Source organism: Hippocampus guttulatus, chromosome 6 (assembly GCF_054856545.1).
Source record: "Hippocampus guttulatus isolate MCC_2025c chromosome 6, RoL_Hgut_1.0, whole genome shotgun sequence".
NCBI lineage: Eukaryota > Metazoa > Chordata > Actinopteri > Syngnathiformes > Syngnathidae > Hippocampus > Hippocampus guttulatus.
In genome coordinates, this window is record NC_141266.1 from 21,927,957 (window position 1) to 21,953,982 (window position 26,026).

Sequence of the window (26,026 nt, forward strand, 5' to 3'; positions counted from 1 at the left end):
AATCAGATTTCATCCGTGGGTTTTCTCCGGGTACTTCGGTTTCCTCCCACATTCCAAAAACATGCATGGCAAGCGGATTGAACACTCCAAATTGTCTCTAGGTGTGAGTGTGGGCACGGATCATTGTTTGTCTGTGTGTGCCCTGCGATTGGCTGGCAACCGGTTCTGGGTGTCCCCCGCCTACTGCCCGAAGACGGCTGGGATAGGCTCCAGCACCCCCCGCGACCCTTGTGAGGATAAAGCGGATCGGAAAATGGATGGATGGATGGATGTGTTGCGATATCAACCTAATCTGCCTCTCGTCTTCACAATCAGGATTGCTTGCCCACATCACGTACTCCTTCAAAGCTATTGCTTCAATGAAACGTTACTTAAAGCATGAATTGTCAGTTTTGAGAAGAAAGACTTTTTCTTTTAAAACTGTATGTAGAGACGCGGAGCACCTTACAAACAGAGAAATCCGATTCAACTCAGGTCTCGCGGTCGCATCTCATCCTCTCCTGGGCGCTACTGCATTTCCTAAGCAGCCTCGGGGCGCTTAAGACGCTTCCAGTGCAGGGGTGACGCTTGCGAAGCCCTTTGAGAGTGTGCTCTGTTTGCAAAGCAACAGACACACCGATACAGTACGGATATGTGAACGCAAACAGCGGAGACAGCTCATATAACAATAATCGCAGGCCTTCAATCCTGATCCTGTGCTAATATTACTGCGGCTTACTGAGGAGCTGTAACCGTCTTCATGTCAAGCTAACTGCTCTACTGATGTCTTGCACAACGGCGGTTGGAACTTTATTTTGTGCCTCTTCAGAAGTGTATCTTTCCTGCCTGGTGCAATTCCAACCTCACGGAGCACGGTGGGGGCAAGTGTTTATAGTAGATCTGCCTACCAGTCAGGAAATCCAGGTTCTAATCTCTGTTGTACTCTGTTCCTCCCACATCCCAAAACATACATGTTCGGTTTACTTTAAATTGTTCTTAGGTGTGACTGTGAGTGTAAATTCTCGGTTGTGTACACAGTGGTGCCGATGAAATAAGAATGTCACTCACGATGTGACCACGCTCGTAACTTGTGTCAAATCATGCAGGAATCAGTTTCAGCCCCCCTCCAAAAAAATGCAACAAACTTTGTTGCAATGTGCATTTTAAAGAGGGAAAAATAGCGCTCCATATTGTTGTGCTTTATAAAAACATACAGCCGTGAGAGTTTAATGCAATGTGCTTGCTCTGGTGTGCTGGCCTTGGCCACTTGGGGGCAGACTCACTGATGGCTATAAAATTCTCTGAGATGTCTCAGCTCCTCTCAGTTCATGAGTGCGGCATTAATATTAAGTTTTTCACGCAAACGACAAAGAATACTGTATATGCGAGAGTGTACCGTTTTGTTGTCTGTCAACATGTGTTGCTCTGCTGTTTGTGTGCAGGGCGCCTTCTGCTCAAACGTGCCAGCTTTCTTGGGCTTACAGATCAGCTGCCACCTTAATGACAACAAGAGCAGTCAAAAATTGACCACTTGGAGGCCTTTCAGGCCCCACTGTATGTAAAAACGATTGGTCACTTTTTGTGAATCATCTCATGCCTCAATGTTTCAACATGCCGGTGGCATCATTCTAAATTTAAAATTCATGACACTGAAAAGCAGCAGCAGGCCTACTTTTTGTGCTCACGGGGCTCTGAGTGTGCCTGTTAAATAGGGGTGGGAGAGCCCAAAGACCACAGCCGTCACTTTCTGTCGGTGTAAAAAGCAGGATGTGAGAGGATGACGTTTCAAAAAATAACCAAAAAAACAAAAAAAAAAAACAAAAGGCCTATTCAGGTTCTTGTTTTTGCCTGGGAAATTATTTTCCTATCCAAGCATGTAAAAAAAACAGAAGTACTTGGAGGGTACTTTGTTCAAATCCTACAGATGTTTAGGAAAGGTGGCAGGATGGAACCTTTAAGACACCTTTGTCAAAGGTTACTCCTGGTGGTCGCAGCTCAGTGGGATGGGGGCTCAAGCAAAGAGTTTCGCAGGCCAAGTCCGCAAGCCAGACTTGGGTTAGCATTACTCGCCGTGGCGCAATGACGTGAGGAAGAGTGGACTCAAATTCATGTGAAAGCGAAGTTGAAAAGGAGCCACCTCTCCTTGACCGGATGACATCATCCAACAAGGGTGAAGGAGAGGTGACGTAAAGGTTAGCAGACTGGACTTTTCCCAAATTTACACTGTCTCAAACTACATAACGTGCCGCCATCTGGTGCTCGACAGTGGAATTACACCAAATGTAAACTTGTCAAGTCATTAACTGCACGGAAAAAAAGGCAGAGAAATAGCGGGGCCGCAAACCTGGAAACTTCATGGAAGGGGCAGTTGACTCATCTACAAACCACTGCAAAGGGCAGTTCAAATGAAACACAATAGAGAATGAATGGCCACGTTTGTGTTACTTGATGAGCGCAGCAGCCTCACGTAAAGCCTGACAAGAAGCGCTCTCTTGTATTAATTCCACCCCCACGCTTACAGACAGCGAGTCTGCCTTTGGAAGCATGTGCTCGCCGCTGTCACCAGATTAGCACGTAGCTCTAAAGCTGCGCTCATGAAGACACTGTGTACAGAACACAGGCTGCCCTAATACTCTTTGGCTCCCGTCTAGCCTATTAACAAACGTGCCTGCCGGCTGGCCGGGCCCGCGAAACGTTTCCTCGTCTCTGCTCTCATAAAAATTGGACCCGACCGGTCGGGTCACATAAAAGCCGCGTGTACACGGTGTAAATAGAATCATATGAAGTCCTTGCAACATAATGCAATTCAGTGAGAAGGCCCCCGCAGCAGAATTGGGCCTCAGTCATTATTGATCGGCTTGTGAAATATGTTACAGCGTCAACACGCCGATGCCTTTCCCAAGAAAAATGAAAGCAATATTATCAGTCAACACACTTGGATTATTTGTGTTGGTACATTCGGTTGTTGAGACAGCGCAATGTAATAAATGTGCCTTTATACACCAGCAACACAATTGTCTTTGTTCGCTTGTGTAAAAAAAAAACAAAAAAAAAACATCTGTTTGCAGCTCTGTTGCTGAAACCTGGCGAGTCCGTATCCGTACCGTAGCAAAAAAAAGAAAAAAGTTACATACTGTGTGCATCTATATATCTCTCTCTCTATATATATATAGATATATATATTTTTTTACTACTATGAAGACACACGTGACTTTCCAAAAGTTGCTCGACAGCTCCTTGAAATGACAAAGTCTAAAGTGTAATTTACAAAGTCTGAAAAGCCAAATTTAAATAGCATATTGGTTGTACGTCTTTACTGTATCATGCCAGAGTAAAAATCCTCCACCCAAGTCCCCTCCGTGGGGCCTCACAAAACCATCAAAAATGCTGTTTAATAGGGTCTGCCGATCGCAGATTTTCCATTTTTGTGGGTGGATCTGGAACGTATCCCTGTGATAAACGGTGTTCACCATATACGTTTTACAAATTTGTTTCATATGAAAGGACTGCAACACAAAAGTGTTTTTCCTCCTATTTCACCTTTATTAAAGGCAATTGAGAACAAATTCTCATTTGTCTTGCTGACCTTGGATCAAAGCAAAAAACAAACAAACAAACAAAACAAATTGGCCCATGTGATATAGGTGCATATTCATTTTCGTAATACCTTATGTTACACGGTGACTAAAAGGTTCATAACTGGCTAAAAACAGGTGCCGCGATCATGCACAGACATTACCTCGCTAACTTTTTAAACAATGATATGGGATGAAGGACGTATGTTTTACTACTTGTTTTGGAGTATAAAATTGAAAAGAGGATTCCTACATGACATTGTATCATGCCCGGGCGCTTCCCCCCCCCCCCCGGAGGTGTGGGCCGGACTGGAAGTAAACGCTCTAAAATGACGACGACGGAGGGACGATGACGGAAGGGTGTCCAAGTCGCGGACGGATGACGTAGTACAAACCAGCAGATAGGGTAAAGTGCGCATCTCTACTGATGTGGCTTCAAATAAATGAAGCCTGCAGGGGGAGGCTGGGAGCAAAACCAAACAAAAGCAATTACTTCTCCTTTGAATGTCACTTTCACAATCGGTTCGGTATGCTTTGACAAATCACATCAGAAAGACTGAGTGTTTTATTAAACGGAGGGAATTCACCTGGTGACGGAATACAAACAAAGCATAACATATTCATTCTGCGTGACCAAACTTTGCCCCCCCCCCCCCTTCTGCAAAAACCGCAGCCGGTGTAAATCACACGCACCTTAAATATTTACTACCTTCAGACGTCGTCGGGATGCCTCGACGTGCTCGGGCCGCGACGAGGTGTCAGCCGCGTGCAGGGAAATCAATTATTTACACCGGCTGCTTTTGACTTCAAAGAGCTGGCAAATCATGCGAGGCCAGATTTCGGGAGGGCGGCGAAGGAGGAGGAGTCTCCCGTCGCCTGGCAACCTGTCACCTGCCTCGACATGCCAAAATCAGTCACTTAGCCGCCGAGGCTTGCATGTGCTCCATACATGGCTGTCTTTTACAGCCACCCCCCCCCCCCACCCCACCCTCCCTCAGCAGCTTGCGGCCGGAAAACAAAACAATTAGCTTAACTGAGTGTCTCCTGGAAAGAACGCGGCGTGGATGCGATTAGGGCGCGTACCGATCCACAAACACACACACACACACACTTTGCATGAAACAACGGTCACGTGTCAGGAAGTTGCGCCCGAGTCCATCCAAATGAACCTTAACCCCCGAGGGATTTGCTGTTTTCCCACCAGCGAAACACCTAAACCGCCGACGTGACAAAAAAAAAAAAAACCTTGAAATGATCTGGCAAGTTCAAGCGTGCCCCATCGAGTCCCCAACTCCCCCACCCGTAGAAACTGTCAAACAAACAGACAGAAACATGCCCTTGTTGTCAATAAATAACACCAAGTTGTCTCGTCATCGCACACTTTCTCTTCTTTGTGTTCAACGCGGATCGAATTGTGGACACTGTTGCGATTCTCACATTTCGCATTTTAACTCATTCGATGGCAGCCATCGAATCCTCTACAGTAGGGCTGAACGAGTTTGGAAAATCATTTAATAATCTCTTTTTTAAGGCCATCTTCCCATGTATTTTTTCAAAACAAAAAGCAATACATGAATCTGTATTCAAGTTTTTTTTAGAAATATCACATTTTTGTTCCATGTATGTTTTGGCCTTAATTGGTTAGGCTTATTGAGCCATATTTTCGTACAACGAAATCGCGGTACACCACCTGCGCCACAAGTTCGACGTTGTTTTAGGTAGTCCAAAATACAGTCAATTTTTTCTGACCAAATCGACAGGTGCGCCGGAGAAGTGTAATCTGAACCTCTGTCCGCAATGCGCAACTCGGTACACCAAAATCACAAGCGCGCATATGTCGCGGCACGAAAATGAAGGTGTGCATGGTTTTACTTCACACCAAGCGCGGTCTTCTTTCTGTGAACAAATTATCAGGCGCATCGGTGGCGCGCAGCTCACTGAGGCGCAACGCAATCCCAGGCATGCTAAACTAGACAGGAATATGTTCACCATTTGCCAAAACGCTGCTTGGGATTCAAGTCACAATTTCAATTCCTACGGTGCAGTGACACATTCGATTTAACAGTACTCACAGGGATATATTCTTTATCCTCTGCAAGGAGCTGGGAGGTCTCTACTATACAGACGTACATGTCCAGTACGCCTGTCTGTCTTATACTGCCCCAATTGGCCAAGGTAACTTTCATTGTTTTTCATCCTAATTCATTAAAAAGGAGTTTTATTAATCATAAAAATATAATGATTCGAGACTGGATTTGAGACTGCAATGGATTATTCCATTCAATGAGATCTCAAGGCACCACTGTACTTGTAACTCGAGCAAGTGACCTTCTACGTATTTGTTGTATAATCAAGACATGGGTTTTATTTCCTCCCCAAAACATTCAAACCTTGAGACCTTGACCTGTTGTTTTGTTTACTTTCTTAAGAGTTGTGCAAAGCGCTGCTTCGTCACATGAATCCCGCTTCTCTCGACGCCGCGCTGATACTGGGACGTTAGCTTGTTTGATCACGTTGTATGCCCGACTGCATGTGTGTGGGCATGTGTGTGTGCGTGTGTGTTTGAGCACCTCCTCCAAGGCCCGCTCATGCGTGAAAGCTGCAAATGGACGTCCATCCTTCCCTGTAACAAAGCCTACGAACAATAAAAGGACATAAACACGTGAGGTGTTTTTCCATCGGCATCAGAAAGGCACCTGTTGGCAAAACCTCCAACAAAACTTTTTTTTTAAACATATATATTTTAATACCCTCTTTCGCATTGCCTTATTTGTCAGCATGCGGCTTGGGTCGGGTGACTTAAAACGAGAACACGATGAGCTGACAGAGGAAGACGGTTTGCAGCAAAAAGCAGAAGTCGCAAACGTACGCTGACTGAGGCCGGCAGGCGGGCGGGCGGGCAGGTGGGCTCTTAAAGGAGCACGAAGGAATAATTGCCTCCGGATTTGACTTGCTAACCACTAGGTCATAAAATCCTCATCCTTTCTATGCTTCCCCCTGCGCGGGAGCCGGCTTTTGCATTGAAAAGTCCCACTTTGAAAATGAACTTTTGATCATGTCCGGCAGTCGCTCTCCTCGGTTGAGGGCAAAGTGCAATAAAGTGGAGACTGTGGAGTATAAAAATTTCCAAAGCTTAGGCACAGCAACTGGTTTAGCTAACGTGAACCTGATGTGTTCAGTTTTGTCATTTCTAGCTCTGTATCCTCACATCTTACAATCTTCTGACTGCCCTCAGTCTCTTGTTGAATAAAATTTGTGTTCTCGCTAAGTGGCTGCATGTATGTGGAGAATGTGAAGTCCTGCACAGGCTAAAACTCGTGGCTGCTGTCCTTAGTCTCCTCTTGAACATTTTTGTGTTGTTTGTGAGGAGATTAAGGACAACAAAGTGGAGTTTGTCGTGTGTTTACTTTCATATGGAGTACGTGTATTCTCAAATGAGGAGACTTAGGGCAACAAAACAAAATTGGAGTGCTCTGGCAACGGGAGTCTGCGAGTCTAAGACTTGAGCATGTTTATAATTTTGTATTCATTCGGCCTATGTGTCTCTTCAAATGTTACTGCTTTCTTGCTGCCCTCATTCTCCTCTTGAATAAAATATCTCCAAACTCTTAAATGCTGAAATTATTTTCAAAGGTTTTTGAGATTTTTAATTTTAAATTTTTATTTTTTTGTAATGGCAAGACATGCTCACACACCACGTGCATGCTAAAATGCTAACAGTGTCCAGCCATGTCCACCATGATAAGAGACGAGTAAGATCAGTGATCTGAGGCAACGACTCGGACGCACGATTCCTAATTACAGCGAGCCAGCGTCGCATCCGATCGGCTGCCGGAGCCGTTCTCATCTTTATGAAGCTGATATGAGCACGCGCTGCCGCTTTAATTGAGGCATAACATTACAACGCGCAATTAGCCGATATGCGAGCGGGCGCCACGCGCGCGCGAGCCCACGCAGGCACGTGCACACGCACGAACGCAGACCGTCTCACCAAATCGGTGGCATGCACGATGCCCGTTGCTAAGCGATGTGCCTTGGCCTACTTTGACGACCTTTTCTCTCTCCACAAGCCAAAGAAAATACGCAGGCGCTTAATTGGTTAACAGGGATACTTCCTCGTCGGTCGTCCTCCAATAACGTCCCGCTCTCAAGTTGTCTTCCACTCCATGGTCTCTAGACAATAGAGAGAAAGTTACGAGTTGTTATTAAGATGCAAAATGTCAACGTTTAAAAGGCCGCCCCTCTCAACCCGTAAAAGGTGTGACTTGAAATTTCCGACACACAAGCCCAGCTCGATATTCTCTAGTCTAGACGAGACATCGTGGCAACATTTTTCTGACGATTACGCAACATTTAAAAGGCTGTGCCCCTCATCCAACAGGTGTGAGTGACTTGAAAATTCTCAAAACAAAAGTCCAACTCAGCGCTGCCTTAGAGAAAAAAAAAAAGACAATGGCACTAACTGTTATTTTGCCGCAAAATGTCAAATTTGATCAGGCTACACCTCTCACCCAAATCAGTAAATGACTTGAAATTTCTCACCCGCAAGCCCGGCCCAAAGTTCTCAACATAAAAACATCCTTCAAATCGTATGTTTTTACTCACTGTTATGAAGTCACAAAAAGTCAACGTTCAAAATGCTGCAATTTCTCACACATATATCGTCATTTAAAGGCCAGCTTCAGTCACCCACAAAACGGGATTGACTCTTGAAATTTCTCACACAATCCAATTCAGTTTTCCTCAACATCAAACACTTGCGCCACAGATTTCGCCCCAAATCTTAGACCCAACAAGATACTTGAAATTTGACACGTGTGAAATTTGCTATCAAAGAAATGTCAACATGTAAATGAAAATGTGCACGGCTTTGATGAAAAGCACAACAACAACATTAAGTGAAGAAGAAATGGGAAGGCCAAAACTGGAGCAATAAGTTGCAGCAGCGACTATTTCGGGAAGTGCTTGTCCCCCCCCCCCCCCCCCCCCATTAGCGCTCGCGTTGCTAAAGATGCTTCTGTTGACAATGTGATACGCTAAATGCGGCCACGATATTTCCCTCAGCGTGACCTCCAATCAAGCGCCTCATCGCCCGCAGGCACACAACAACCCCCCCCCCAAAAAAAAATTGAGCGCCGCATCACTCACTCTCTTCACCGTTTATGCTAATTAGCACACAGCAACGCACACGGATGCAGTCGAAGGTTGGCTATTTTCACATTCCGTTAGCATCTGGGGGGGGGGGGGGGGTTAAAGAGGCCTCTAAAGTTGACATTTCAATCCGGCTGAATGTTCTTGACATGAAAAAAGACACACAGTAAATGCCATTGACTTGAAATTTCCTAACGTGCATCACGGTCAACCTAGAAAATTATGCTAATGTGCTACGATGCTAAATATGACTATCCTGAAATTTCTCATCATTACAAACTCTAAAATGCTGCCTGACCTCATCCAGTGAGAGTGAATGACTTGAAATTTCTCACACACAAGCCAAACTAAACCCTTGAGAAGGAAGGCATCATTTTACCAGCTGTTATTGAGACACATCATGTAAAAGGCCGCACCTGTCACCCAATTAGTGTTGCTGACTTGAAATTTCTCATATTAGCAGTGGGAAAGAAAAGCATAGAAACGTAACTTTTTTTTCCCCATTTTAAATTTGAATTGCTATCATGTGCAATATCGGCTCTGAATTAAGATGAACAGACAAAGAGAGAAAGAAGTCTGACTGACTTGAAAATCCTCACGCATAAATTCGGTTTTAAGTACAAAGACATGCTTTGGATTCTCGACAACAACAAACATTTAAATGGTCACATTTGCGTAATGATGGCAACTATAAAAGGCGGAATTTGTCTTCCAGCTTTTTTTTTTTTTTTTTTTACTTGAAAATTCTCCAACAAGTCCACCTCAGTGTTCTCAACAACAACAACAACAACGGATTTTTACCAGATGGGAATGCTGTTAATTAAAAAAAGAAAAACATTTTATAAGGCTCACCCAAGTGGTCTAACTTGAACTTTGGGACATAAGTCTTCGAGTCCTCAACATCTATCTGAGTTGTCCGTCCACCTGGTGTGTGTGTGTGTGTGTGTGTGTGTGTGTGTGTGTGTGTTCCCGAGCTGTGAAAAGGCACCAGGCTTCTTGTGAGTCACGGCTTACAAGCTTTAAGTCACTTAAACCCCCATCAAGGTAAGCATTCTTTGGCCAGTCACACCTCCCCCAACCCATACACACACACACACACACAAGCGCATCAAGGAACCAAATGTTCACAGTGCTTTAAGTGAAACTAATGTCAGTTAAACACGACTTTTCAAAGCTTCTTCCCTTTTCGTGGCTGGTGTTTATTGAACGTAAACAAACACAGCGAAATGTATAGCTAGCACTGTATTTATGTAAGAGACTTGATTTTAAATTGATGGCCAGCAAAACCAATGAGTGAGTATCTACCACTTGGGTGTCAATATAATGAATCAGCGGGAACAAAATGTAACGCTCCGAAGATGGCGGCCCAGACAATTCAAAATTTCCCGTAGGTGCCAACATTGTCTACGTTGTGTGAATTATTTCCGTATTTGCAAGTCATACGAGAAACATCCAAGCAACACAATCACAATTACAATCACCTACAATCCGGATACGATCGACAGAACATTAAATTGGATCGACTTGCAATTTCTCATTCCAGCTCATAGTACGAAAACATGTTTTGGATCAGAATGCTTTGCCAGTTGGCGACGCCGTTAATGAGCGCCGTGATTACAAAAAAATTCAAAAGCCTCTTCCCGCCGCCCTTTAAGTGGGTGAATCGAAAATTCTCACACAAGGCCAGGTCAATATTGTGGACATGAAAAATGTTCTTCAACTCCCATGTTTTTGTTTTTTGTTTTTTTTACGTCACACAGTCGAACCAAAATGTGTTTGACTTGAAATTTCTCAACGAGTCACGCTCAGTGTTTTCCACAAGTTGTATCTTATCTAACCTCAAAACATTCTCAGCCTTGAAGTGAATGACTTGAAACTTCTCAAACACAAGTTGAGCCAGTGTTATTGCGCACTAAAATCGTCATCATCCCACCCCGTAAGTCTGACTTGCAAGTTCTCACACAAATCCGGCTGTTGTCTTCTCATGATCGTTTAGCTCGTGGCGTTTTACTACCGTCGCTCTCTATCTCCCATATGAAAAGAAAAACCTCAGTAAAAGTCAGACTGACTTGAAATATTGAGCACACTGATGCAGCTCATCGTCCCTACAATACCTTTGGATTCTGGAATTTTGCCCGAAAAGGGCAAAATTGTCACCGTTATTAAGCCCCAAAACATTTAAGAGGCAGCACCGCTCAAATCCGATTGACTTGAAAAATTCCCAAAAAATAATCTTTCTGATTGTAGTTTTAAGACTTGTGATTACGTACCAATATTTAAAGAAATAACATTTTAAAAAAGCCGACACATGATTTGTTATTGACTTGAAAATTTCTCACAAGCGTAACGTGACCAAAAAAATAAATCTTGTAGAATTTTGCCAAATTTGGACCGCTTTATCGAGCACCAAACTGACCAAAGTGAAATGTAAGTCTGATTGACTTGAAATTTCTCACACTGGTGTAGCACCGCAAGACATTTTTTCACAATTTGACCAAATGGGCGCCAATGCCAGAAGAGTCAATAGGGAGCACCTCTCACCCATGAACTCTGATCCACTTGAAATTTCTCCAAAAATCATCGTCTTTGACAACACCATCTTTCGGATTGCACCATTTGAAAAGGCTGCAACCATAAAAAGCTTGACTTGAGATTTCTTACACAACTGTTAAGACCTTGAATTTTTTTTTAAAATGCAGTATTTCACATAGATGGCACTCAAAAACCGCGTCAGGCCCCAAAATGACCACAATTGGCCGACTGCAGGGGCGCACCTCCAGCGTATAAATATTGTATCACATTGCCATGGCGGTAGAAAGCAAGGTGTACCCTCAGTTGCGGGTTAAACCTCGGGACTTAGTTGAGGGGAGGTGGGCGGGGTGGGGGTGGTGAGGACAAACAGCCACGGCGGGCGGCTCGGGAGCGAGAGGCTATGCAATGAATGGAAAAGCAGGCCACACTTCTATATCCAGGCCATCTTTATTGATCCTTAAAACCTTTCACAAAGACCGTCCCTCCCTCCTTTCAAAATCTCATCCACCCAAAAACAAACAAACCAAAAAAAAAAAAAAAAAAAGGGACTACAACCAACCAATAATAAATAAGAATCTGCGTGATTAAGGCGGTTCTACGTCTCCATGAGAACACAAAACAGTGTGGACATGTTGGAGTTATACAGCTTCATACAGTACAAGCAGTTGATTTATTTATTTTTTTTGAGAACAGCACATCCAAAAAAAAAAAATTGTTTTTTTTTTTTAAACTCTGAAAAATTGGACGACGCCTCATAAAATTAAGGCTCCTTTTTGGACCTTCTGAGCTTATTTTAATAACAAGCTGGAGGATGAGGAAAGGGGGGGGGGTGCAGGGGGGTGGGCTGACTAAAGAAAGTCAAATCTTGACGAATCACTTGGCCCCGGCTGGTGGTGGTTCTCCACGTCCGATTATAAATAAATACACCTCGGCGGAAACACAGTGTCATTGTTCAGAGTGGCTTTGTGACTTTTGTTTTCGTCTTTTTACATTCACGTCCAGGAAGTGGGGAGGGGAAACTATAACCCCCTCCCAGCACCCTGTAGACCACGACGACCCACCGGCAGAGTTCTCCGCGCAAGTCCTCGGCTCGGCGGTCCTTAAAAAAAAAAAATGATGAGGGCACCATCCGTGTGTTTGTCCCGTTGATCCGGGCTAGGTGGTTATGTGGAGCTTTTCTATTTGCGGGGTTTGGGGGGGGGGGAGGGGAGCAACGGGGTGGTCTCAGCAGCTAACCGTGCTGGGCTGCTGTTTGCTGACAAAGTCCGAGATGAAGTCAAACTCGTTCTGGCCCAGGAAGAGTTCGGGCAGCTCCTGGACCCGGTCCAGGCCGAGCTCCACCACCAGCGAGGTGAGCGCCTCCTCGTCGATCATGTCCGCATCCATGCCGTTCAGCGCCAGCGCCGGGACCGCCATGTGCTGCATGTTGGCCAGTTGGGCCGGGTTCATGCGGTACTGGTTGGCCGGGTTGCCCATGTGACCCCCGCCGCCGCCGCCCATGGGGCCCAGCGGGTGTCCATGATATTGCGTGTTGAGTTTTTGGAGCTGCATGCTGGCCATGAGCTGCTGCGACGTCAGGCCTCCGTTCATGAACTGGCTCTGCTGGGCGGCGTGTTGCTGCTGCTGCTGCTGCTGCTGCTGCTGCTGTTGTTGTTGTTGGACCTGCTGCTGCTGGGCCTGGTGCATGTGATGCTGCTGCCCGTTGTACATCATCTGGTGGTGGTGCCCCATTTGGGCGCCGCTCATGGGCCCGCCGGGTGGCACCATACCCTGCCGTTGGCGCATCTCCATGCCGGCCTGCGCGCCGGCGTAGTGCATCATCTGGCCGCCGGGCATGGCCCGCATGGTCGAGGCCTGCTGGCCGTGCGGTGGGTGGCCCGCCGCAAGGCCGTTCATGCCCATCCGGTACGCGTGGAGACCGGCGCCGGCTGAACCGTGATTCATGGGCATCATGAGGTGCTCTGCCATGCCTCCTGCGGGGACAACACACACACACACATCGGGTTGTTAGGATGCCCTCACCTTGCGCCATTTAGTCTTCTTCCTCATGAACGCCGCTTTGAAAACGTGTCACATTCACAGGACAAGAAGCGACGCGATTGCCTTTGAAAATGGCTTCAGTGTCCAATTCAATGCAATGGAGCGGCGGCGGTGTGGGGAGGCGGGGGGCAGGGGGGGTGTAGACCCGCACACACACACACACGGGCAGATTTTTACGCACGCAAGGTTGCAACAAAGAACACCGATGCAACGCGCGGCGCGTCTCAATTCGGGTCCTTACCAACCGACCCCCCCTCCCGGCCCCCCTCCCTCCGTCACGGAATCATCACAATCCTTTTTTTTTAAGGGCGCCTTTGACACAAACGAGGAAACAATGGGGCGACGCGGTGAGGAGATAGCGAGGAGGCATGCGCGCGCACACACACGGCAAGAGAAACGCCAACATTCTCCGGCTTTGCGATTCAATGCAACAACAACAACAACAACACAATGTGCACCGCTTACCGTGCTCAGCTCCTCCGCGACAAAAAAAAAAAGAAAAAAAAAAAGAAAAAGAAAAAGTCCAAAGTTAGTCCACTCAAAGCTCTCGGCCCGGTCCGCTGGTTCGGTGGTCCGCTGCGGTGAGGAAGGAGAGGGAGGGAGAGGTGAGGAGAGGAGGGAGGTAGAAGGGGTGTGGGGGGGCGGGGGGGTTTATCGCTCAGTGCGAGGAGTCCGCGGGGCCGCGCGTCATTGCCGGGTGAGGTGCGCACAAAGACTGCAGCATCAGATCTTCAAGCGAGCGACTGACGATTTTCTGGGTCAACTCGGGGATTATGCACATCTAAAAAGCTCCCGAGGAAGGAAGGCGGTCTTCTCCGTGGAGGGAGGAGGAGGAGGGAGGTGGGAAAGGGGGGGGGGGCGGAGTCATGGGGGAGCGGGGGGGGGTGCTTCTCTCTTCCCATTGGCCCATTAGTGTAATTGTGCAGGGGCGTAACGGAGAAAAGGGCAGTCTTCAGAGCGGTGACACTGGAAAGACATTTAAATACTCTTCTCCCGCTGCGTTTCACTTTAAAGAAAAACAGACATCCTTTTCCTTCCATAGATAGGTCGATAGATAGAAACAAGTCATTTACTTAGAGATGCAACATGACAAAATGTATTTTTTTTTGGGCCGGGGGGTGGGAGGGGGGGATGTAGAGAGTAAAAATAAAAAGTAATACTAACTGTAACTGTTGCATTTTAGATCTGCACCAGCAAGGATCTGATATTCTAGAACCACTCATGTCTAAACATGACTTCCGTAATTGAAGTTAGTCCGACCTTATTCCGTTGTTGTTATTATTATTTTTTTTAACCTTGATATAAGCAGACATCTCTTTACCACCGCTGACCTGGCTGGTCAGAAAAATGCAGTTTACATGGCAGTCTCTTCTACTCCCCCATTGAATTCATGCCAGAGCCTTGCTGCCTGACTGTAAACTTAGCCGCTGTGATGTCATCAACCAGATTATTCAAGAGAGAGAGAGAGAGAGAGAAGGGAGCCCAATAGGAAAAGGCCCTGCAGCCAGCTGACCTCTTTTTTTTTTTTTTTTTGCTCAGGAGACATGAGACGTGTGTTGCAAGAGACACAGGAAGCAACATAAGCCTTGAAAGGACATTTAGGTGCTTACATGAGCGTGCCTTGAGTGTGTGTGTGCACGAGGAATAAGCGGGGAATCCAATTGTGGCAATGGGGTCGTTAAAAGAGCATGTTTCTTTGTGTGTGTGTGGGTGGGGTTGGGGGGTTGTTTTTTGCCGTTTTGTTTGTTTATGCACGTCCACATGTGGTCCGCGTGAGCTAGCAAGTGGGTCCTTGCGAGGAGGGGGCGCACGGAGGAATGTGCTATTCTAGGCCATGTAGCCACAGCTGTGCGCCCATGCGCTGCGTGTGCCGACTATCGATGCGACCCGGCGCTCGCCAGATGCACGTGTTGCCGATTGTCCACTTGAGGACAACGACCCCCGCGCCTACTTTCCCCAAATGAAACTGCCCCCCCCCCCCAAGAGTGAGTGTGTGGAGACGTGAGGGAGACGATCTATCATCCAGGGAACATGTGTGCCTGGAAATGGCAAACGATCGCTCGGCAGGCCTTTTGTCATTGTTTGACATTGTCCGAGGCCATTTTAAGCGAGTATCAACAAGCTACTGCCAGGTGAGGGGCGCTCTTCACTGAGGAAGTCACCCAACCAGTCAGTCAGTGCAAATAAAAAAAACAAAATCAACATTGAATGCTCTTCTGGGCTCTGTTGAGCCAGAGTGAAACAGTTCACAGCACACAATCACACAGGCCAAAAATAAAAAAAATTCTAATTTACCCTCACCCTACCCCTTCGCACTTAACCAACATCGAGTCCTGCTTTGTATATACATTGTGAGATTACATTTATAATTGTGATATAGAAATATAAGCGTGCGATTTTGTGTGACACTTTTCTGTGATTTGTAATGAAGTATATTTGGAATAAAAATTGATTTGTGAGCAATGTATGATTGTTGCTGAATTTGTCAAAAGTAACAAGTACGATACTGTCATGAAGTACAGTCATGCAGATACAAGTGAAGAAGAATAGTACCTCTCCTTGTACTGCAAGTACTACTGTAAGTGACTGTGTAAGACGCTTTAATATCCGCTTCTTTTTCATAGAGGATGTCGAATACATGCCTGTGAGTATTGTTACCCTCTGTCTACATGTGTTGCTTCGTCATTGGCGTTCAAATATCCGCCGCTATCAGTGCTGACTGTTGGCATGTCTTGTTGTTAGCCTGCTGTTTCCGTTTGTGAGCTTTGCGCTAAATTTTCAATTCACACTGCGCAATTCTCTTTTGTTTTGCATTTAGGTTGACAGAAAATCTCAGCTGGAAGTGGTGTGCAACAGTTCGAAGCCTCCTTATTTATTTCTTGATTAAGCCAAACGGATGCTTATCGTGAATAAATAAATAAATAAATAAATAACATCCAACGAATATGAAGTGTTGACCTTTCACTGTGTTTCCACCAGGTAGCAAACTGGTTTGATGCCGTCGTTATTTTGTGCGTTTCCATTGAAATGGGTGCCAAATGATCGGACCAGAAGAGTCCCAATTTCCAGTAGACTTGCATTGCCGGCTGTGTCAAACGCGATTTATTTTTTTTTTTTAAGTACAAACAACAAATATTTCTACAAAACGTCGTCGGGCTTCGGCTTTGTGTGCATTGGAGAACTGTATCCTGCCCACTGACTGTAGTCCATGGTTTTGGGGGCGTGGCCAACACTCAACACAAACAAACACATGGACACAGCTGCCTTGAGCCATTTATCGATCCCTAACGTGTGAGTGAGCGTGCATGCGTGCTTGCTAGAGTGGTGGTGTATGTGTGTGTGTGGGGGGGGGGGGTGAAATGGGGGTGGGGGGGGTCATGTGACTTTGTTAATAGGAGCAATAGGGTGCAAGCGGCACTTCCACTCAGCGTTGGCGTGGGCCGCCGGCCTGCGCCTCAGCATGAGTCACGCCAGGGCGGCGTTTCACGTCGACTCCGCATGCGCCGTATTTTAAGATGATGGGGTGACGGCGCTCTCGCGAATGTTCACAGTGTGAATGGATGACTCATCATTAGTGACAGCGAATTGATGCGCAAATGGAAAATTGTGGTCCCCCCCCCCCCACCACCATGAGATTTAGGGATTTAAGACCCCCGGACTGATCTGCCTACCTATCTTTGTAGCGCCGAGGAAAATGGGATGACAAACGCTCCTCAGACATGAAGTTAATTAGTGTTGATTACGTAAAAAGTGGAGCGTCATGTAATCCGACTTTAATGGGTGGAGAGGTATTCAAACAATCACAAGTAAAAATGAGTTGAAAGAGTTTCCAAGGAAGGACGCAGCGGTCAGGTCAAATTTTTTTTTTTTGTCCCCACCCTCAATATCCCCATTCGAGCGTTCCGAAAGTGACAGCTTTACCGACAAGCTTGTTTGGACCAACTGGTCTTGTTGGGTTCCGCCCGGCACGGTAGCATTTTATGTTTTCATTCTCGAAATGACTTAACCCAAATCGTCTCATTGTCAGTGAACTTTTGTAAGTCCCATTAAAAAAAAAATAAAACAAAAAAAATACCCTCTTCATTTAAAGGTAATTGGTGGTGCAATCAAAAGTTAATTTCCTTTGTCGAATTATTTTGCAAATTGCACCACCATTACTAAAACGCCTAAAGGCTTTCCAAACTGACACCCGGGCCAAAAGCAAGAATCGTTTTTTTTTTTCCCCCCACACCTTTTGATCTTGGAAACCAAAACAAATGTTCCGCCCCACTGTCGGTGTAAACCTTCGGGCAAACATCACATGACCCTTCACCAAGAAGGCCCCACCCCAAAACGGAACCGTCCCACTTCTCAGTATGGCGTATCCTTTGGGGCCTCGGCGATGCTCTGCCGGATTCGCTTTACTTTCATAGGTTGCGCAAAGTCACGGATTGAATGGAAAGAAAACAAATGAAGAGAAAGTAGTCTGGAGTCGGGAGTGGGTGTTGCATGAATGTACTTTGCTGAAGTAATTGGCCAATTAAACGATGATGGTTGGGATGGGATGACGCCAAAGCTCTCCTAGTAGCTGAAACGGCAACTTGAGTCAGCCATCGAAAAAAAAACAAAAAACAAAACAACAATCGCAGCACTCGGCGGAAACCAGGTGAAATTTCACAGCTTTTTCAGACTTCAGAATAAACAGCCAACCCCGACCACGTCGCAAATGTCTGCGCCGGCGAGGCTTTGCACAACTCGGCTCCGCTCAAACCGCCGTTGGCCAATCTCCATGCCGACATTCCTACGGAGGTATCCTCCATCGCGGCAAATCGGTCGACCTCCGCAATTGTTGCGCCAATTAACCGAGTGAATCTGTGAGGCGTGTGCATGCTCGACATACCGAAAAACATCAAACGACGAGTGCTACGTCAGATGCCGCCGCCTCAGCAAATCCATTATCCAGTGCAAGTAATTACACGTGCTGATACAGTGTCTCTTTTAATGTCCCGGCATGCCTACAAAAGTGAGATTTTGTCACAATACTGGTTTTTTTGTTGTTGTTTTTTTTAAGGACCCGAGTTTGACTCATCAAGCAATTATCCTGATGATAAATTATTTTATTTATTTCTTTTTGCCTCAGTCAGGTCGATACATATTGGGAGAATCGTTTCCATGGCTTGAAACAAACAAATTACTTGCTTTCCAAGTAACTTATATCCACTTTGACCGCCACGACTGAAGACTTGAAACAAAAATCCACGGGCCCACACCCCAAACGCACGCGCGCCAGCAAAACGGGAGCAAAGTGAACGCGGGTAATCGCCAAACGGAGCTCACCAGCCACAGCGGACAATTGGTCGCTCCGCCATACTGGATTCACATCCAGATTTGAAAAAAAGAGGTCTCTGACTTCCATAACGACGACGTCCGTTTGCATAAGATTGGATGCAAACGGTGGTCGTTTTGGTTGACATGACAACGGCGCAAAACGTAGAAGGGTGTGGAAGCTTTGTAAAACGAATTCGAGACTCACGATCGACTCGGGCACAATAAACGTCTGAAAGCAGGCCGAGTCACCGTGAAGGTAGACACATGACTTGTAATTGATTTTGTTGACTTATAACTTCAATTTACGTACGGGTTACGCCACCACTGTCGGAAGAGAGCTCCATTGTAAAACAGAAGGACATTCCGTTTTGGTTTTTTTTTTCATGTTTTTATCCAACACAGCGCTGTTTATTTATTTATTTTTAAAATGAAAAAAAAAAACAAACCCTAAACAATTGGGTTTTTGATTAACTCATTCACTCCCAAAGACGTTTTTATACGTCTTTTCAGACTTGGTCCAGAATTGGTTGGTACTGAATGAGTTAACGGCATCGGCGTTAATTTTAACGGCGAGTGATCGATTTTGATAAGTTAAGGTCCAAGCTTGCCCACGGAACAAAATAAACGCCTTTATTACAATGCGGTTTCAAATTGTTCAAGTTAATAATCAATATCTTCCTGACATGTTTTGTCTGGATATGAGTATGTGGCAATCAAACGTTTGATGGTGTTTTTCCTTATTCCAGTCATCGCCAAATATTGGCCTGATATGCAGCATACAGTTTTCACTGACAAAAGTTGTCATCTGTTACCCGGAATGTTTTTCAAGGACTGAAAGGAAAAGCAAGCCCGTTTGTCATATAAGCTGGCGGGCCCTTTGTTATATAAACTGGCGGGCGGCCCCGGTGGTCCAGTAGTTAGCGCGTCGACCTCAGTCAGAGGTAGAGGGTTCGATTCCGGCTCTGTTTGCATGTTCTCCCTGCATGTGCGGGTTTTTTCCGGGTACTGCGGTTTTCTCCCACATTCCAAAAACATGAATGGCAGGCTGATTGAACACTCAAAATCAGGGGTGTCAAAGTCATTTTTGTCACGGGCAACATTTTAGGTACCATTTTCCTTGGAGGGCCATTATGATTGAAATCATTTTAAGAAGTCAAGAATAATAGTTTATGTGATTGTAACGGGGTGTTTGGCAACAAGAAAAATGCTTTCAACGTCTCTCTCATTTATTACATATGAGAATTTGAAATTTTGGTACATATTTTAGCAAGCTTCATAGAATTTGCCATGTTTGAATTGCTTTCGAGGGCCACATAAAATGATGTGGTGGGCCAGATCTGGCCCCCGGGCCTTGATTTTGACACCTGTGCTCTAAATTGTCCCTAGGTATGAGTGTGAGCGCGGATCGTTGTTCGTCTGTGTGTGACTTGCGATTAGCTGGCAACCCGTTCAGGGTGTCCCCCGCCTGGTGCTCAAAGACGGCTCGGATAGGCTCCGGCACCCCTGCGACCCTTGTAAGGATAAAAGCGGATCAGAAAATAGATGGATGGATGTAAGCCCGCATGTCAAATTGCATCGCACGAATGTTGACAGCATGTGAAAAAGTCACTTGCCGTCATGTGCGTCAAAGCGACCGGCGGACGTGATTTCTTCACGCACGCGGCCCCGCTTGACAAAGTTCACCTTCTAGTCTTGTTATCGCCGCATGCGAGCGACGTGCAAAGTGTCCCACGTGAAACCGACAAGTCATGTGGCCTCTTCACTTTGTTTGTGTTGAAAAGGTGGTTAAGGGGGTGGGGGTGGGGCGGAGGCTTGTTATTGTTCTGGTAAACCAGAGAATCTCTATAAATACTCCCAAGGCTTCCTTCTCCTCTGGCGCACCAATCAACAGTCGGCATGGAGGTGAGCAGCTGAGCGAGGGCAATAAGTCTGAGTCAAGGTTGCCGGGAGGGTGGGGGGAGGTTCTGAGTCCAGTGTACCGTGCTGGAACACAGAAGTGGGTGTGAGGGACTTTGGATTGGAGGCTGAGTGAAAGTTTCAAAAAAAAAAAAAAGAAAAGAAAAGTGGAAGGGGGGGCGTCCGGATTGGGGGTGGTCGGAATGTACCACTTGAGGAAAGACTTTCCGACAACACGTTTGTGATTGTTCCACATGAATGCTGACTCACCTTGTTTTTGTTGTTTCTATTTGATGGTGCTGTGTGGTTGTTTTTTTTTTCGGCCCACAGCATTTTCTGTGACTAAAATTAAACGCAGCCCACATCAGGTTAGGAGAAAAGTTGTAGGTACATGTGTAAATGAAACAGGAATGCGGCAGTACAACCTCGGTGGATTGGCGGGCTATGAAGATCAAAATGTTTTCATTTCTATGGGCACCTCGTGGGGGGTTGGGGGGGGGGGTTCTAGCCAACGCCACTAGAAAAACATGCATGAACGTGATGCAAAAAAAATACAAAAAATAAAAACAATAATTTAAAAAAAATCATGATAATAATAATAATAATAAGAAGAAGAAGAAGAAGAACTTAAAACCAAGCAAAGTAATTGTAATTGAAGAGTGGTCTGAAAACGAATGAATAGAAATCAGCAACTGCGTTTGAGTTGTGGCCCAACAGACTAAAAAGGACTGGCCCAAAATGATGGAAACCAAAGCCGGCAGCCCTTTTCAGGCCACCGCCGAAAACTATTTTTGTCACTCCCATTGAGCCCCGTCCGTCCGTGCACCTGCCGACTGCAAGTTTCAGCTCCTTCCGCAAATGTTCGATCAAGATGTGAACAGACCTTCTTCGTAGCCTTTCTGCGGTGTTTTTTTTTCTTTCCACCCCCCCCCCCCCCCGTGTGTTTTGGGTTTTCCTCCCTTCGCGGAATCCGTGACCTGTGACTGAGACCGAGCTTTCTGACGCTCGTCAGCACGTTTTGCTCCACAACGCCTTGTCATTAGAAGTAATTGTACCCATCGCACTGCGAACCGATCCAAGGCACCCTGTGCGGCGAAACGCGGCCTCGGAACATAAACAGGCCTCCTCCGTGTTTCGCGGTCGGTAAAGTGTATGGATTTGTAAACAGAGAGCTTCGAGAAAGAGAGAGAGAGAGAGAGAGAGAGCGCATTCTGTTTTTGTCGATTTGTACGCTCGGTATGAACAGTTCTGCGAAACAGGACTGAGTCACGTTATGCACTGGGGGGGTCACATGGTCGACTCGAGTAAACCAAGTCCACGCGCGTGTCGCAGCAAAAAAACAAAACAAAAACACACCTAAAAATAAACTCATTATCAGGGTAACGCAACGGTAAACAAACAAGAGTGATCCAGATTTTAATTTCTTCGGGAAGTCATCCAAACAACACAAAGTCCGCAGTCTCATTAATTATTAGCGAACTGCCACTGAGCCAGGCATTTCTTTTTTTCCCAATTGCCATCGGGATTTTTATAACTACAGCACACCTTTTGAATGAAAATGAAAATGTCCAAAGCTACGTAATATTTTCATCTGAATGAGGAAGTCGATTGCCCACCTGTCTTCCCCGCTTGGTCGCATCATAAAATCCGTTTTTCTATGCATGAGGGTCACGGACGATGCGGTGGGCCACTCACCTGAATACAGTGCAGGCAGCCTTTGTACAGTTGCCACTCAGTGGCAGTGTGAAAGTGAGCGCGAATGGTCGGCTTTCTATCGATGGACCCCGAGACTGATTGGCGACCGGGTGTACTCAAAATCAAGTAACCCAGAACAGGATCGGCGATACAGAAAATGGAAGGATATACTGTTGTGTTATCCTGACAGTGTTTTGTGTCATTCACGGCTGCGTGCATATTTTAACCATAGCATATTTTGTCGTGGCAAAAAAAAAAAAAGTTGCAAAGTCCAAAATCTAAAGTTCGGGTGCTCTATTACGTGCTTCAGCGTTCAGTGCTTAAATGCTTTTGGCAAACTCGTTACTGAGCTACTTCCAAATACGCCACCTGTGTTCCATTCGGAATTCCTCGTACAGAGTGTCCAGCCATCATTTCCTTCAACTACTTCAAGGACATTAAAACGCTGGCATTTTAATGACCAGGCCTCATCAGGTCTTTTCCAGTCTGAAACGAGGTCAGGGCGTGTAAAAAAAAAAATGCTTGGAATTTATCTAATACTGATTGGCAACCATCCAAATAGCCAACTGCAAAACCCAACAGGGGCATTTTGAAATCTTCTTTAATTTGGAGCGTAAACCCAGATGATGTACTTCATTATATAATGCAAGGCTGTATTTGCTAGCTTGCGAGTGCGTTTCTGGCAGCAGTCTTGCTGCTCAAAAATGGAAACGATCATGGCCAACCGGAGTCTTGTGGAACATTTGCTTAGTCGTTACTGTGATCATTACAATCGAATGACTTCAGAAAAATTGTAAACCCCAAAAAAAGCCATCCATCCATTTTCCGATCCGCTTTACCCTCAGAAGGGTCGCGCGGGGGTTGCCGGAGCCTATCCCAGCTGTCTTCGGGCAGTAGGCGGGGGACACCCTGAACCGATTGCCAGCCAATCGCAGGGGGAACGTAGAGGGACCGTTAACTCGAGAGCTTCGCCTTATGGCTCAGCTCTCCATCTCGTCAATCGCCCAGCTCGCGTTCTTCAAGTGCCCAACTCCTCCTCAACCCGTACAGGGAGGGGGGCAGTCCGCCCTATTCCGGCTGAGGGACACGGCCTCAGATTTGGAGAGGCTGGTTCTCATCCCAACTGCTTCCCGCTAAGAGCTGAAGATTGTGTCTTGATGAAGCCAACGCGACCACATCCTCTGCAACAAAAAAAAAGCAGAGACGGAACAAGCCCATCTCCAAACTGTCACTTTTATTCTGTGTCGCCTCCCTTCAAACCCCCCCCCCCTCCCCCCTATCACTCCTCATCTACTTTGAGGCGGAAATTCCCTCTTGCAACTGTTTTGTGGTTGTCAGTTGAAGTGCTGTTGCCAGATATCGGACCCCTTCCAACAATCCCGTGTCCAGATCCAAAACAATGGCAGTTAAAAAAACAAAACAAAAATAAAAACAGACGCCAGACGTGCCCTCTCGCTGGTTTCAAACGGGCCCATTAGCGGCCTTCGCGTAGCGACGGTTTCTGTGTGCGCGGTTGTGCGAAAGACGTGAAAATGTCCTGAAATCGTTTGGAACCCTTGAGAGTTTGACAGGCGGCATTCAAAGCTTTTCGAAAGTCGAGCCCGCGAAGGGAAGTCTGAGCCGTCAGATAACCGCAGAAATAACGTTCCCCGCCGCACCTGAGAAATCCCTTTCCCCTCTTATCTCGATGCCCGAGGCCTGATAAGTCACCTTAGTGCCTCGCAGGTGTTCACACACACGTCGATGATGACTTCATGCAAGCTACGCAAACAGCACAAAGCGGCTCGCGTCAGCCATTCTTGCGATGGTTACCGAGCAATGTCGGTCATTTACAGTCACAAGCACGAGCTGCGCCGCCTCCATATCCAAGCAACACCATTCTTCAGTGTTACTCGCCCGGGGCATCGTTGTCGACACACACACTAATCATGTTCCCTCCACTGCACTTCCTGCCTTAGAGCCACTGATGATGTTTCCAGTTGCCTCGAGGAATGTACTCACGGCACAGGAGAAAGCCGACGAGTGGACACCAGAACCGCCCGTCCGGTTTGTCAAACCGGCACCGGTGAAGTAAGGAGGGAGTAGAAGAACACGGCGGAAAGAGTGACCTATTAAATCTTTCATTATCTCTCCAGCGCTGTTAATGAGGTGACGGGTTGTAAATAATTAGCAATAAAACGGAACATATTTCTATATAGCTGTAGCCTGCAGGCTGTTGGGTTTCGGGGACAAACGGGGAGAAGGGTGACCGGGTCTCGTAGCAATTTTGGGGGGGGGGGGGGGGGGGGGGATTGTGAGCAAAGTGGGCATCGGTTGCGTAGCGGTTCACATTGTGGTTTTAAGACATTTCGTACCTCCGGCCTCATCCAAGAAATAAACAAATGACTTTCTAATGTACAAGTGACGTCCAACAGTACGACGTGGCGGTTACGATGAAACTTTTTTTTCTCGTTTTGAGTGAAGCCGCGACCATTCCACAGTCACAGTCGTCTTTGGTCATTCTGCATAAACCAGGAAGTCGTCCGCCAACAGACAGACAAACGAATGCACTCCGCAATGTTTGCTCGACTGTTTTGACAGCGCTTGTCCATGACATTTATTCACTTCAAAGAGAATGAATCTTCTTTCGGAAACCGAAAATATATCTACTAAATAGCATTTTTTTTTTTTTAATGCTCGTCAACTAATTTGCTTGAGTGAATATTAACCGAGGGAGGATGGAACGCTCGAGGCATCGAATTGAAATGACAGCCAACTCATCATCCTATGATGATGAGACACGATACATGAAGGAGATCTGTCGGTCTCTGAGAAGTGGGCGTTTTGAAGTTGATCAACTGTCTCGTTTTGAAGGCTTTTCGAGCACACAAGTCAACGGGGAAGCCCGCCGAGCGCCCCAGCCCCGATGTGGGCCTATTCATCTCGCACAAAACACACAAAAGAGTCGACCATGAGCCACATTCTTGACATCCAACCTCATCACCCCACCCCCCCACCCCCCAGGCCCTGAATGCCCCCCCCCCCCCCCCCCCCCCCCCCCATGAGTATCTCACACCAGCGCAGGCCAGACAGGGGCGGGCGGCTTTGCAACAAGGCCGAAGCCGGCCGGCTGGGCTGTGCTGTCCTGCGCTTGGTTGGGAGTTTGGTGGAGGAAGGGAAGGGATGCACTGCACGCGGTGATGGAGGAGGGGTGCGAGAGACGAGTGGGGGGCGGGGAGGAGGAGGGGGGGTGGGCAGAGATGTTTTCTCTTCTTTCAGCTAATTGCTTCACAGATGTCAGGAGAAGTTGAGCACCCGGTGTCACTCCTCGCACGTGCACCCGCGTGTACCGGCAGCCTGTTTGGCTAGCTTAGCGCAGGACTTTGATCTCGTCTCCAAAAGGTTTGTTTACAGCCCCGTGTTGCAGGAAACCGACGCGCGGTGAGGCCTGAATACCAACAACCTGTCTCACGTGGAGCATTTTTCAATCAATTTTACGATCTGGGTTGGCAAAAGGGCCAAATACAAACGTCAAACGTGAGCAACAGCCAATCGGGAAGCGACCTGCAGCCTGCACTGTTGCCGTACACAAACAGAGGAGCAACTGCTTGTGTTGAGGGTTTGTACAAGTCTAAGGTGTCTCCCAAGTCATTCGGCGTAGTACAAATGACGAGAGTAGTTAGCAGATCAGCTAACAGTTAGCCTAGCTTCTTCTACTATTACTTTCTTCTTGTATTTTTAAATGTGTTTATTCAAAGGGGTTGAACTGACTAGCCAACTTAACCACTCCACAATGACAGGTCAAGCTTGAGGTCGATTTATTGCCAATCACGTTTTTTGGCAACAACATGGACGCCCAAGTGATTAATTCG

At 46.5% G+C, this 26,026-nt stretch overlaps 1 protein-coding gene and 1 long non-coding RNA gene across 2 annotated transcripts in view; both read right to left on the minus strand.

Annotated features, from left to right (window-relative positions):
• Window positions 1–26,026, minus strand: part of LOC147204171 (uncharacterized) — a 129,232-nt gene that overhangs the window by 67,174 nt on the left and 36,032 nt on the right. Inside the window, exon 2 of the long non-coding RNA XR_015101290.1 lies at window positions 6,125–7,727. This is a non-coding gene — a long non-coding RNA (uncharacterized LOC147204171). The remainder of the gene's footprint in view (window positions 1–6,124; window positions 7,728–26,026) is intronic.
• cited4b (Cbp/p300 interacting transactivator with ED-rich tail 4b) lies at window positions 11,666–14,078 on the minus strand. Its single transcript, XM_086114645.1, has 2 exons — window positions 13,743–14,078; window positions 11,666–13,210 (listed from the first exon to the last, which is right to left on the minus strand). Exon 2 carries the CDS (start codon window positions 13,203–13,205, stop codon window positions 12,462–12,464), a length of 744 nt encoding a protein of 247 aa, XP_085970771.1. The 5' UTR covers window positions 13,206–13,210; window positions 13,743–14,078; the 3' UTR covers window positions 11,666–12,461.